Here is a 15,151-nt window from a genome sequence, read left to right as displayed (position 1 = left end):
AAGGCAGGCGCCAAACCACTGAGCCACCCGGGGATCCCTTTACCATTTTAAATGGCAGTTATTGAGGTCTCTCCCGTAGGTTAGGGATCATTAGCAGGCATAACATCTCATGCACAGGTACCACTGACCAAGGACAGCCACACTGAGTAGCCACTGATATTTTTTAAATGAAAGAGAAAAACACATAGCAATGTAGAAATATACATAGTAAGAGTAAGACTATAGTGATTAATTCAATTTTAAATGTTAGCATATAGATAATCAACCTGTACAAAGAGTATATACTAGCTAGAACCAATTAGAGTGCTTAGAGATGGACATTTTTACATAACCCCTAAAAATGAGCCTAAATGGAATTTTTCACAAAGGAGAATTACTGCTAGTCGATAATGGGGAAAATTCTTTTCTGCAACAGTTATTGCTACTTTCAGCAGGTGATTTTTGAGTGACCAGCTTCACCTTACCAGGTGGTACCCAGAAAAGACACTTCCTATGCCTGTGAGACCTGCCAAGAGGTCCATATTGAGAAGACACGTGAAGCTATCACTGAATTATTTCATTTCTTTATTTACTCACTCATCCACTCATATATTCAATAAGCTTTTAGTTGAGCACTTTTTAAAAGCCTAAATTCCTGAGTTCAGGGAGCTAGAACCATGGCAAGAGATGCTTCTTGCTCTCCAGCTTACTGAGTACCTCACGGCTTAGGAGCTAATACAGCATAATGTGAACTCATTACAGCACAGGTAATAATAAAGCACCGTTGGGCACAGATGTGGTTGGCCAAAAATGGGGCTATTCATCCTTTGATAGCCATAGATTTTGGATTCTTGACTCTTAACGGAAGAGTGTCTTCATGGGATCAGATGCAATTGTGAGTAATCACTAGAGTTCTCAGGCTTCTTCATGTGCTCTCTTAGTGTGTGTAGCTTTGCCCTGCCTCTTTCCTGTGCTACATCTATATGTGGAATGTTCGGTGCGTACAGCTATCCCTCCAGTGTACTGAAGAATGCTTTTTATTGCCCAATACACCCAAATCACCTATCTAAAAGTCACTAAGATCACTTTTTCAGCAAAATAGAGCAAATAGAAAATTTTTTGATTGACACAAATTGAAAATGTTATCTGTTTGGAGGAGAACTTGGATACATTTTAGGCAACACAGAATATATATAAAGAAGGTAAATATTTACCTATGAGGCTAACATCTTGAGTTGCAGGTAGTGTTTACTAATGAATTCTCCATGAACGATATGTTAAAGGCAGGATTCTGGGCTGGAGAGAAGGCAGCTGTTCAGTTCCACACATTTTGTCTCCTGTGCTCATGATCCTTGTTAGAAAGAAACTGTTATTTAATGATACGCCCATATTTTTTTTGATACGCCCATATTTTAATTAAAATTTCCCCATATAAGCTGAATACAACTTGACATTAAAAATTTAAGAAAAATAAGCAAGTCAGAGAAAAACTTTAATCTGGTCATAAATTTTGTGCTGGCTTTCTTTAAAAAAAAAAAAATCTTAATTTAAGGGCATCTGGGTGGCTCAGTGGTTGAGCATCTGCTTTTGGCTCAGGTCATGACCATGGGGCCCTGGGATCGAGTCCCACATCGGGCACCCCTCAGGGAACCTGTTTCTCCCTCCACCTCTCTCTGTGTCTCTCATGAATAAATAAATAAAATCTAAAAAAAAAATTATCTCAAATGCATATTTTAAGTAAACATTATAATTGACAGTTAGGTTAAATTAATCTATAAAGTGGACTATTCAGTTGATGGCAGTTGTTTCAGAATTTTAAATAATTTAAAAATTTCAAATAAAATACTTTAAAAATAAGAAATTAAAATGTAGAATCGTTTTGTAATTCAGATTAAGTAGAATGCATGTAATTGTTAAGTAATTAAAACGGCTATAAACCGTAGAAATAAATATCGATATAAGTCATTATTACATCTCATATTTGGATATGATTCTAATATTGGTGGGAGATCTGTAATTTGTGTCATAATTTTATTCATTCAGTAAGATATTTATTGAGCACTTTATGTGCTAGTCTTTCCTCTAGGTAGCGCGGCTACAACAGTGAGTAAAACAAAATCACTGCTCTCGTGAAGCTTGCATACTAGGGGTGAGATGTAAACCACAGATTGCATCAACACATAGATATGTCAGATCGTGGTTAGTGCCAGGAGGAAAAAACAAAAGCGAGGTCCGGGGTAGAGAGCGATGATGGTGAGTGTGCATGTGGACTCAGGAAAGCCATTGCTGATGAGATTACATCTGACTGGAGATAAGGGCACAAATCATGAGAAATCTGTGGGGAAAATGACGCTGTGCCCATGTGAACAGCAAGTATAGAGCACCAGGGAGAAGGAGGTGATTGTTCTATTTGAGGAACAACATAAAGGTTAGTAGAGATGCAGTGGAGTAAGGGAGGGAGTAGAAAATGAGGTTAGAAATGTGTTCTGGAGTAAGACCAAGTAGAGTCATGGGGACTCTAGTGAGAAGTTGGAGTTTATACTAAGTAGGGAAGACTTGGATAATGCTGAGAAGTGACATGATTTAATTTGCATGTTTGTTAAAAGGTGATCCTAGTCAGGACATGATGGCTTTGTGGAAACCAGATAGTAGAGAGTAAGGACAGGACAGATAACGGGGTCATCTCAGTGGAGAGAAGATGGCGTCACTGACTAGAATGTTGATAGTGGCTGGTGAGAAGTGGGCAGATTCTGGACATACTTTTAAGGTCCAGCCTTCAATTTAAAGTAGATAAAAACTTCTGAATATTCAGGATAAAGAGGGGTTCAAAGGCCAGGAGACTGTTTATTGTTAATCTGTGGTTCTAAACTCTATCTCGTACATGGCCCCATATTTTCAGGCCGCTCCTTTACTGTCCTGTAATGAAATGCATCATTAACCTAAGCTACTTTTGCATATTCCTGATAGAAACCAGTATAATGCTCTCATTATTATACAAAGAAATAAAAGAAAGTGGTTTATAAGAATAGATATTTCAACACATAAATGGTCAAGTACAATATTTGCCAAAGCTTGCTCCTATATATAGAATAATGCCAAAGCTGCAGATGAAGACTTATGCTGGGTGTTGTATCCACAGTTCAAGTGCATAGATGGCATTGCCATTGGTAAAAATAATTTTCCAAAATAGTGAGAAACTCTTGGTAATGACCCAAACAAAAGCAAACATCAATTTACCCTTGGTTTACAAGATTTCTGTTTTTGAAAAATTCAGGGAATATGCTGAAATGGCACAAAAAATATTTTGTGTTCATATATACAGCAACTCAGATAAGCATGAGTTTACCCCGCATGCATATCCTGTAGGGATGTTCAGAAGGTTTGCAGGATATTGAATATTTTAATCCTTATTTTGCATGACTATCCTGCATATTAGTGTCCAGCATCTTGCAGTGTCAGCTTGGGTATCCTACCCACTCCGACAGTTAAAAGTACCACCCTTACCCTCCAAGTTTCCAAATGCCCTGACATGGAGCAGGAGAGCCCTCATTTGAAAATACTAGCGTGACTAGAGGGAAAAGGTCTGGGCTGAGCTCTGGACTCATTACAGACATTGGAAAGAAGAGGAGGTGCCAGCAAAGGAGGCTGAGCAGGAGCAGGAAGTGTAGGCTGAGCAGGAGCAGGAAGTGTAGAGATGCAAGGGAGACTGGGGCCCCGGAGGCCCTGGGGGTTGACTCAACATCTTTCAAGGGAGGAACAGTCGAGTAAAATGATTCTGATTGACTAGACAGTATTGACCGACTTTAATCTGCAAATGCTATCAAAGTCATCTTACTTTGGAGCACGGCTTTCCCCTTCCTGTAGCAGCGCTTTAACATGCCTGCTGATTAGTACACAAAGAGTTTGCACTTTGGGCGCTACACGTAGTTTTGCATGAGGACATTGCAGCAGTGGTTTTTTGAGTCACCTTTTTGGGAAAATTTTTTTTTTAAATTGCTGTTGACTCTCACTTTCAATCTTTTCTAAAAACCCATACCACTGTCAGGGTACTGAGGTGGCTCAATCAGTTAGACATCGGACTCTCCATCTCAGCTCAGGTCTTGATCTCAGGTTCAGGAGTTCAAGCCCCATGTGGGGCCCCATGCTGGGCGTGGAGCCTACTTAAAACAAAGACAAAAACAAACTACTTTCAAAATTGGAAAAACTCAATTTAACTTTATGTGTTGTGCTTCCTTATGACCTCAATTACTTTTGAGTTTTGAAATAAAATATAATCTGTATGTAATGGACAAAATACTAGAGGTACTGATTTCTCATAATTGATAGTAAGAATTTATTTCCATTATTGATTCCATATGTGTACTGTCAGACAAGTGCAACATAAGAACACTTAAAAGTTTTCTCAGATTTTTGTAGAATGACTCACTTTAAAAAAAGAACCTTAATTTTATGATACATTGGATTTGAAATATGTATATTATAATTGGATGTTTAAATTCAAAAGAACAATATTATAGGTTTTTCCATTAAAATATGATGTTCATTTAATTTTCAATCAAGAATTATCACTTTAAAACACATTTTTACCATCTTTATAATAACCAGACTTTTCCAATGGATTGCAACAAATCAATAATTACATTAAAATGATAGCTTTGAAAAATTATTCACCTGAATAATAACAGGATTTTTCAATCTTAGCATTTCAAATGACATGCAGTGATGTTTGCATTCCTGATAATTTTTGTCTTTTTTTTTGTATATTTGTTAATTGGAGCTCAATTTGCCAACATATAGAATTTTTGTCTTTTTAATTGTAGGTCTCTGTGGAAGAACTAGAATACAGTATTAGTATAAAAATAGCTAAGGAAGCCGTCATGAATATAAATAAACCCGGACGCCTTTTTAAGCCTTCAAATGGATTCCTAGAAACTAAAGTATATTTTGCAGGATTACCTCGGAAAGTGGAGAATGTCCTCATTAGACCGGTAATGATCCAAGCTTATACCACTCATCACGGGTGAATTCCTCTTGCCTGTAATAATAGATTTGAAGATGTGTTTTTCTGAGAGTCAGAAGGAGTTATTTTGTTGAATATACTAACTGTGACAACTTGAATTGAACAAGGAAAAATAACATAGTGATCCTTAAAATTATATTAAGGAAATAAGGAAATGAGTGTAGTGTTTTGGAGCCCATTTAAATGCCCAGCATTACCCATGGGGAAGTAGATTTTTTTCAATTCTCAAGCATCAAATGCGTGTAAACATGATTACTGTCCATATTCACCTATTGCAAATATATATTGCATATATTCGAGTCCAAAATACAATATTTTGTAGAAGCTGGTCGAAGAATATTCTTGGGTCTATTTTAGGACTTAAATTTGGAAGATAAAATAGCATATAAAGCTGGAACTTTAAAAAGAAAATCTTTGCTGGGAGTATAACTTCAGCCTATCATAAATTGAAGTCATATATAATTGATGACTTTCTGAATATGATGTTTGTCTGCTGACTGTGGAGTAGGCTTCATGAAGGAGACTAAGCACTGTCCTTGAGGAGTCTTAAAAATTTTATTTGAAGTCATGGGCCTGTCAATTATACTTGCTGATGTAACTTAAATATTTACTATTTGATATCCATCTTTTTACTCATGGCAATTCATGGTTACCTTCACTTTTTAAAGATTTTTGCAATATGATGTAAAACCTGAATTAGTTGAGCCATGTCAGAGGGAATACATCTATCTGTTCCTTTGAAATGGATGAATCAAGACATTTAAAAGTACAATAAATTTTTCAGAAACTATTTATGAAATGGCTACTATGGGTCTTGAGTCTGTCTGGTTGCTCTGATGGAGACTAAAGAGCCCAAACACTCTTGTTCCTGAAGAGGCTCAGTGTCTGAGGCAAAACAAACCCATATACAGCCCAGGGCCACAGCTAGATGTGTATATGGAACTTGAGAGCAGAAAAGTTATTTCTGGATGATAGAGGAGAGGCAGGTTGAGCTGAAGGGGTTGAACATTAGGGTCGCAGCCTGGGATGGCATAAACTCACAGTAGCTGATCAGAGCCGTCCCTCTGAAGGGCAGCTTAAAAAATTAGATAAAATTCAAAATACTTAAAATATTTTAAAATGGCATCAAAGAAAGGGTTTTTTCCCTCTACATGAAACTGCATCTATAATCAATTAAGCCACCTATGGGTCTGACTTGTTGAAGAGGCACTCCTTGACCCATATTTTAATTCATTAGATTAACCCTCGTCTAGATGGATGTATACGAGGCTGGAATTTGATGAATCAAGGAGCTTCAGGAGTAAAGGAAATTATTCAAGAAAAACAGAATAAGCATTGTCTCGTCACGGTGGAGAAGGGCTCCTACTACCCTGGTTCTGGAGTGGCTGTGTTTGGCATAGATTATAGTAAGTGACTTCTCATTTTGTCTCTCTCTTTCTCACTAATGACCAAATTGTTTCATTGACAAACAGCAATAGTTCCTGCAGTAAATATTATTGAATGCTTAACTATGTGCCAGGCAGGGTGTTAGGCTTATTCATATTGTCATATATTTCGTTGTTAAATTTTTGCAGTATAGTGAGGGGAAAGGTAGTGGAATATGCTTATGTTATTATTTAAAGATCATCTTAAAAAAGATTGATGGCACATAACGGGATTCATTGCAAGTAAATGCAATTAACCTATTTTAAGGTCCACTGATTTCTCAGAGTGTTGAGTCTACTGATGAATGCATCAAAAGGATTCATCTCCATTTCCAGCATTTTCATTTGATTGTTTCTTAAAATGTCCACCCCTTTGTTGAGGTTTCCCATCTGTTCATCGCACATGCTGTCCGCATTTTCGACCCGCTTGCCACTGATTAATCATCACGGTTTTAAGTTCCCTTCCTCAGAGGGGCAGTATCTGCGTCTCCGTGATTGCTTTGTCCCTCCACCACCTGCTGCTTTTCCTGGTTTCCTCCGTACCGCTCGCCTTTGGTTTGGAGGCCAGCGCCCGGGCGGGCGGCGGCGGAGAGGCCGAGCCTCGGGGGCCGGGGCGTCTCGGCGGGAGGTGAGCGCCGGCAGCTGGGAGGTGGGAGCCGGGAGGTGGGAGCTGGGAGGTGGGAGCCGGGAGGTGGGTGCTGGGAGGTAGGAGGTGGGAGCCGGGAGGTGGGAGGTGGGAGCCGGGAGGTGGGAGGTGGGAGCCACAGCTGGGAGGTGGGAGCCGGGAGGTGGGAGCTGGGAGGTGGGAGGTGGGAGGTGGGAGCCGGGAGCTGGGAGCTGGGAGCTGCAGCTGAGAGGTGGGAGCCGGGAGGTGGGAGTCGGAGCCACGAGGTGGGAGCTGGGAGCGGGTGTTGGGAGCTGGGAGCTGCAGCTGAGAGGTGGGAGCCAGGAGCCAGGAGCTGGGAGGTGGGAGGTGGGAGGTAGGAGCCAGGAGGTTGGAGCTGGGAGGTGGGAGCCGGGAGGTGGGAGGTGGGAGCCGGGAGGTGGGAGCCAGGAGGTGGGTGCTGGGAGCCACAGCTGGGAGGTGGGAGCCGGGTGGTGGGAGCTGGGAGCCGGGAGGTGGGAGCTGGGAGCCGGGAGGTGGGAGCTGGGAGCCACAGCTGAGAGGTGGGAGCCGGGCTGCCGCGGCGCCCTTGCCATCCCTGCCGTCACCTGGCGCTGGTGAGGGCGACTGGCTGCCAGAGGAGTTTCCCTAAGGACTGATGTATCCTTGACTTCAGGTGATGTTTCTGACATGCCTCTGTTTTCACGTGCCGCTCCCCGGTCTTGCTGCACCCCAGAAGATGCTCTGTTACTCAACATTTGTTGGCAGGGCCTGGGGAGCATTCTCGAATGTTCTGACACAGATTCTGTTTTTGGCAAGTATTGGATCCTTGGCCTCAGGGTGTGAACTTTTCATTGCCCCCTCCCAACCGCCAGCGGGGGGTGGTGGTGGTGGTGGTGGTGGTGGTGATCTAATGCTCAGGACTCAGGATGTTTTTCTGCTCCTTCTTGGTAAAGGGCAGTTGGTTGGTTGGTTGGTTCTTCCCAGGTTCCCTGCCCTGTCCATGTACCGAGTCTCCGCAGGTGTGCCAAGGGCGACAGGGTTTGTTGCCTTCCGCCCAAGCCCTAAGGCTTTGTTGCCGAGAGAAGGCACGAGAAGGCACGGGAGCAATGGGCTGTGCACGTCCTGCGGGTTGCGCTCCTCCCCTCAGGCCGCGGGCCGCGGGGGCTACACAAGGGGTCCTCGTGGTGGTGCTGGTGGTTGGGGAGCGGTGCTCTCTCCAGTTTCCTATAGTCTAAGCAGGACAGGAGCCAGACCCACCCAGGTTTTTGTCTTTACAGATAGTTTTTCCATAATACCCTTGGTCACACATCTTTATACCTTTATATGATTGATTCTATAGGAGGGAATCTTAGATTATGTCCATCAAAGGCTTTGCAAATGTGTGGTTCCTACTGCTCGGTTAGATTTGCTTCCAAAGGAGTTTTATCAGTTTATACTTCTACCAACAGAGTAAGAGAGTGTATGCGAGGGTTATTTACAATCTGAGAGTTGAAAACTTAAGTCCTGTGGTTTTAAATATTATTAACCCAATTTCTCCTGAAGTTGACGATCTCTCTATGTGTTTATTAGCTATTTCTACATCTTAATTATCTTGTTAGGTTCTTTGCCTCTTTCTGTTGAGGGGTTCATCATTTGAGCTACCAATACTTTGCATTATAAATTTAATGTTAATCTGATATCTCTGCTTTAAGGAAAAATTACATTTTAAATGTGTGTTTTTGCAGTCTAAAAAAGTGTTACTACAGCTTTAAGGAAGAATCTTACACTAGTACTTTCTGTGTTCCTTTTTTTTTTTTTTTTTAATCCCGAGCATATAGGCACTGTGTTCCTAACGTAAAGGAATCCAATGCCCTTAACTTTAGGTCTGTATATGAAGGATTATTTTTAAAAAATGTTTTAATTGGGGTTCATGATTGAATATAGGAAAAAACTAGGCCTACAATAATTTGTTCAAAGGAAAGACTCTGAAAAGAAAATGAAAATAAGAGTTATACTGTATCTGAAAAAATTATTTTCGTAAGTAGTTATTTCATGGATACCTTGAAAGTGACCTACTTTTAAATTAATGTTTAATTTACATTATAACTCCTGTACATTCGCATGTTTATTTTAGTTTGAATTTGTTAATATCTTATAGTAAATTTATTCATTTCAAAATGATTATATATATATATGTATATATATATATACTTTTTTTCACTTTCCTGGGTGGGAATTAAAGGATTATAATGAACAATGTAATAGCATTAGGTGTGGCTAAATGGAAGGTTATCTTGTCAAGGGGACATTATTTTCTCCATTCACATTCACCTTTTCAAAACCTACTAGTGATATTTGGGCTATTGTCTTCTATTACTTCATATTAAATAAGGAAGACTTCACTCAAAATGCGAAGTTATATATTTTTACAAGATTTTATTTCTTTCTTTGAGAGAAAGAGGGCACGAGCAGGGGAGGGGCAGAAGGAGAGGGAGGAGCAGGCTGGCCGCTGAGCAGGGAGCGGGAGGCGGGGCCCCATCCCAGGACCCCGAGGTCATGACCCCAGGTGAAGCTGGACGATTGATTGAGCCACCCAGACGCCCCAATATTTTTAGGAATTAAACTACTTTGGAAACCTATCAATTCAAGTATCTGTCGAGTGACTAGTGTGGAGAACAAGGGGGTGCCAGAGGCCCGTAGAGTCTGCACTCCAGGGGGAGGGACGGTCAGCCCCGTGGCGAGGAAAAGGGATGAAAAACAAGGGAGGGAAAGAAAAGGGCTGTGATGAGGCCCAGAGGCCCCGGAAGGAGAGCTCGGCCGCCGGAGCTGCCGGGTGGGCTTGCGGGGAGATGCCTGTGGGCCGGGCGCGTGCGGCCGAGCCCAACGCTCCGTCGGAGGCTCCCTCGGAGGCGGAGGCGGAGGCGGAGGCGCTGCGCCGGGTTTGGGCTCCACCCAGACGTGGACCTGGAGCAGCGCCTGCGCCGCGGCTCGCCGGGGGTGGGCGGAGGCGCCCGGGAAAGCCGTGCGAGCACCAACGGGGGAAACCCCTAGTGTCTGCGCCCGTCCAGAGGCCCCGTCGGAGGGCCGGGCCGGCTCCATCCCGGGCTTCCCGCCGGCGGGTGCCTCGGTCATACAGCCGGGGGGGGGGGGGGGGACCCCGGACCCGGGGGGGCGGCGGCCGCGGAGGGCGGTGCCGGGCGCTGACGCCGCCCCGTCCGGCCGCAGCCCCCGACTCCGCGGCCGGCGCCTGGCAGCTGAACGCGTCGCTGAGCGTCCGCGCCTCGGCCGGCACCGGCGTCCTGCTCGCCCTGGTTTCCGGCAGCTCCGTGCCCCTCGCCCTGTCGCTGGCGGACTCCATCTCCGAGACGCTTCAGGTAACGGGGACTCGGGGGCGCGGGGCGCGGGGCGGGCGCGGCCTCCGCAGGGGCGCGGGGACCCCAGTACCGGGCAGGACGGGCCCGACCCGGCCGCGGGAAGGGGGGCCCCCTTGGGGAAAAGGAAACACCAGCCGTCGCAGAAGATCGTCTCGGGCGGCCTCCTGGGAGCCCAAGGGCCCTGCGGCGGGTCGCAGCCGGCACAGCGGTCACTGCGGTCACAGCAGGTCACAGCCGGCACAGCGGGTTGCAGCAGGTCACAGCGGTCACAGCGGTCACAGCAGTCACAGCAGGTCACAGCAGGTCACAGCCGGCACAGCGGGTTGCAGCAGGTCACAGCGGTCACAGCGGTCACTGCGGTCACAGCAGGTCACAGCCGGCACAGCGGGTTGCAGCAGGTCACAGCGGTCACAGCGGTCACAGCAGGTCACAGCAGGTCACAGCCGGCACAGCGGGTTGCAGCAGGTCACAGCGGTCACAGCGGTCACTGCGGTCACAGCAGGTCACAGCCGGCACAGCGGGTTGCAGCAGGTCACAGCGGTCACAGCGGTCACAGCAGGTCACAGCAGGTCACAGCCGGCACAGCGGGTTGCAGCAGGTCACAGCGGTCACTGCGGTCACAGCAGGTCACAGCCGTCACAGCGGGTTGCAGCAGGTCACAGCAGTCACAGCAGGTCACCGCAGGTCACAGCAGGTCACAGCCGGCACAGCGGGTTGCAGCAGGTCACAGCGGTCACAGCGGTCACAGCAGGTCACAGCAGGTCACAGCCGGCACAGCGGGTTGCAGAGGTCACAGCAGGTCACAGCAGGTCACAGCCGTCACAGCGGGTTGCAGCAGGTCACAGCAGGTCACAGCGGGTTGCAGCAGGTCGCAACGGGTCACAGCGGTCACTGCGCTCAGCAGGTTGCAGCAGGTTGCAACGGGTCACAGCAGGTCACAGCGGTCATAGCAGGTCGCAGCGGGTCGCAGCAGGTCACAGCAGGTCACAGCGGGTCACAGCGGGTCGGTCACAGCAGGTCGCAGTGGGTCACACAAGGCTGGCACGGCCTCCCCTGGCACACCCAGGGCCGGCCTAGGAGCAGCCGCATCCCCGAGGAGTGTCTGTAGCCGTCCCGGGTGTGCTGTTTGCAGCTTGGTGGCCTAAGCAACCTAAGGGGACCCTGGCGGGTCTCTATCTCCAGTCTGCCCGAGGAGCTTGCTGGGTTGAGTCCAGCTTCCTGCTTACCTTTTTTTCTTTTCTATAAACAAAATGGAAATCCTGTCTCCGGCGCTACATTCCTGCAGAGGAGGAGATAACAGACGGCGCATCCTCGATATTTATTTTATCTTTTCTGTGTTTGACTCCTCGGCTCCTGTCTCTGCCCGCAGGCCAGATTGCCTTCTCCAGACCCGTGTCCAGTTTCCTAACATTATCCCACATCCTGTTGATCACCCTGGAACCCTTTGTCAGCTGGCCATTTTAAGACTATCAGCGAGTTCAAAGATATGGACATGTAACAGGAACAGATTTCCTCAAATGACCTTTATTTGCAAAGCTGAGACTGGGATTCCTAAAATACTTCAGACTACCTTTCTACCGTCTCATAACACCCAAGTTCCTAGTTTTGGTCTTAAATTCTGTCTTTTTACATTTCCTTTGCACACAGAAAATCCAGATGCATACATCAGTGTCTACAAGTTGGGTAATCTTGTATGTCAGCAGTTTGAAAAGTTCAGCAAAATGAATACATTTTCTCTTTGGACTATCTTCTGTTAAATTCTCTGTAACTTACTGCTGGTAACTCTCTGTAACTTCCTCCTGGCTTTCCTCTCTCAGGATTTCTTCACTCATTTTCTCCCGAGTCTTACAGGCTTGCTTGTGTGGCACACAGAAACCTTTCAGTCTTGCTGGCATGTGCTTACTCAAGCACTTGAAATTTTCCAAGTCTTTTCCCCAACAAAGAGTGATTCAACTCTGTTTTTCACATGTAAGTTTTGAAGTTAGGAAGGCTCACAAGCAGAAAAATATTGCTTAAGACACTACTTTAGGTTCCCATCTTTGGTAAAACAATTTCTTGGTGTATTGAATTTGCAGAAGCCACTACCCGTTTATGTCTTAGCTGAACCTGTAATTTGTAAAACTCATGTATTTTTAAAAATATGATTATTGTAACAATTGTTTTTTGAAATTTAAACTGGGAAGCTCTAACATACATTTTTTTCCCTCATCGAAATTCAGATTTTGAATTTAAAAACTCAAAAGTCACTCTTTTTTTTCTTTTTTAAAGATTTTATTTATTTATCCATGAGACACACACACACACACACACACACACACACACACACAGAGAGAGAGAGAGGCAGAGACACAGGCAGAGGGAGAAGCAGGCTCCATGCAGGGAGCCCGACATGGGAGTCGATCCCAGGTCTACAGGATCAGGCCCTGGGCTGAAGGTGGCGCTAAACTGCTGAGCCACCCAGGCTGCCCTCAAAAGTCACTCTTAAGTGGCATTACCATTTATACTTGCTTATCTTGAATCTTTGCTCTGTTTTTCAGGATATCCTAGTGTCTGTTGAAAATATTGTAATATCTCGGATAGAGGCTGTCAATCTGTGTTCCAATCAACAAGTCCATCTGGAATTAAAAGTCAACAGAAACAATCTGGAGCTGTCAACTCCAGTTAAAAAAGATACCATCTCCTCTGAAGACCTTCCACAACAATTTGCCAGTTTGGACAAAGCAATGAAAGGAACAGTGACCACTTACCTGGGTGGTCTTCCAGGTATCTTCTTCTTCTTTTTCTTCTTTTTTTTTTTTTCAAAATTATCTTTAAAAAGTTTTAAAAAGTATCTTTTAAGTCAAATTAATAGTATTTTAAATATGTAATCTTAGTAAAAGGACAAAATTCTTTGTCCTTAGATGGGAGGACAAAATTCCAGTATCCATTATTCTTTTCCTGGGGATTTATATTGACATTTTATTAGTACATTTGGTTTATTTATTTTTTTAATGGTGAACTAAAACTAACCAAGTTTTGTTGCATCTGACTCTCCTGGTTAGAAGTGTTTATTATTTCAGTTCATCCTCACAGTAATCTTGTGAGTTCAGTATTTATTCTTCACCCATCATTTGCCTTTTATTTATTAAGAACCTACATCCCAATTTATTTAATAATTAAATAGTGATAACTTCTATGAAGCAAAAGTATGGATTGCTTGTAGAGTCTTAAAACAGGGACTTGGCCTGCTCATGGGGGCCAGGAATGAGCTCTCTGAAGAAAAGGCTAATAAATATGATAAATTGAAGGACAAAATTTAACCAGGCAGTGGGGTAGGAATTGGAATTAATATGCAATTAAAATGTCTATGTGTGGGCAAAAATGGGGGGTTGATTCACTTGAGAAATATACAGAAGATAAATGTGGTGAAGACATATTGAGCAAAGGGGATGGTGGTGGAGGATGAGGCTGTGAACTGAGTGTGTGTGTGGGGGGTGCTGTAGATCTGGTTCAGTGTCCCGAGTCTTATTATAAGAGCCATGAGACTCTTTAAAAAATTTTAGACAAGGAAATGGCTTTTTAATATAATTTTAAAAACCCACTGAGCATGATGGACAGAGATGGACAGCTGGGATGCAAAAGTGGATGAGATGAGCCAGGGGTTCCTGAAGCAGTCCAGGTGGAGAAGCAGTAACAATAACAGAAGCAACAACTACACTCTCATCAATGGTGCATGATAAGCAGTCTGGGCATCGTTCAAAGCACTTCAGAGGGATCAACTTACTTAATTTTCAAAATAGACCTTTGAGGCAGGTGCTATTACTATCCCCATGTGACAGACGAGGAAGCTGCTGGACTAGGATGATGGCAGGAAGATAGCGCGCAGTGATTAGATCGGAGATGTGGCATGCAATTTTAGTAAATCAGACAAACAATGAAAGAGTTCAAAAGAAGTAAAACTATCAACTTTCAATGGTTCCGGGACTGTGGCACCAGCACTGAAGATTGACTTGAGGCAAGATGTGTTTAGAGAAAGAGTGAGGAAAATTGAGAACAGACAATTGAGATATTAGGAGTGTAAACAGTGCAATAGGTAAGTTACCAGTTGATATGCAAAATAGGCATATTCAATTGCATGTTATGAATCAAAAACCAGGGGAAATGGGCAATTCTGAGGATTGCTATAATAGTGGCATAATCGGGATCCCTGGGTGGCGCAGCGGTTTGGCGCCTGCCTTTGGCCCAGGGCGCGATCCTGGAGACCAGGGATCGAATCCCACGTCGGGCTCCCGGTGCATGGAGCCTGCTTCTCCCTCTGCCTGTGTCTCTGCCTCTCTCTCTCTCTCTGTATGACTATCATAAATAAAAATAAAAATAAATTAAAAAAAAAGATTAATAATAGTGGCATAATCTTTGATGCTCAGCCAGACTTGAAAGGGATTCATGAAGAATGCTGTGAGCCCCTGGAGAAGTGTGGACTTTATTCACTGTATTGGCAGATTAAGGGTAGAAAATCTGATCTGTATGTTTTTTGCATAAGGTACTAAGGAAGGAGAATAAAGGCTGAAAAATGCCCATTGGAAATGAAATTCATAGGGAGGAGATGCCAAAAAAGAGAAGCAAGTAGAGAGATGGATGCTATTCAGATGAATCATAGTTCTTAGGAATTCAAGGGTGTTACTCAAGTATTAAGTTGAATGAGGAAAGCGTAAGTGCCGAAAGGCCCAAAGGCCCTAAACTTGTCACTGAAGCATTAATAAAATTATTTTTTAGAACACTAAACAGTGCA

The 15,151-nt window shown here is 44.2% G+C and overlaps 1 protein-coding gene across 50 annotated transcripts in view; it reads left to right on the top strand.

Moving 5' to 3' along the window:
- The window catches only part of PROS1 (protein S), a 63,601-nt gene that overhangs the window by 47,398 nt on the left and 1,052 nt on the right, over positions 1-15,151 (top strand). Inside the window, exons 11-19 of one of the 50 annotated variants that reach the window (XR_007407946.1) lie at positions 4,800-4,967; positions 6,237-6,405; positions 10,235-10,383; positions 10,753-10,799; positions 10,849-10,866; positions 10,943-10,990; positions 11,107-11,307; positions 11,367-12,074; positions 12,921-13,060. Coding sequence is in view for 33 of the 50 variants with exons in the window: in XM_049105344.1 (XP_048961301.1) it covers positions 4,800-4,967; positions 6,237-6,405; positions 10,235-10,383; positions 10,753-10,866; positions 10,915-10,990; positions 11,107-11,144; positions 12,921-13,146 (940 nt within the window). In the remaining 17 variants the exon portion in view is untranslated. Of the gene's footprint in view, positions 1-4,799; positions 4,968-6,236; positions 6,406-10,234; positions 10,384-10,752; positions 11,010-11,067; positions 11,308-11,366; positions 12,075-12,920; positions 13,147-15,151 lie in introns of those variants that run through there. The other 49 variants (XR_007407947.1, XR_007407940.1, XR_007407939.1 and 46 more) reach the window with 49 other exon arrangements.

This window comes from Canis lupus, chromosome 33 (genome assembly GCF_003254725.2).
Source record: "Canis lupus dingo isolate Sandy chromosome 33, ASM325472v2, whole genome shotgun sequence".
NCBI lineage: Eukaryota > Metazoa > Chordata > Mammalia > Carnivora > Canidae > Canis > Canis lupus.
The sequence above is the reverse complement of the archived record's forward strand: the minus strand, read 5'-3'. Positions and strand labels throughout refer to the sequence as shown.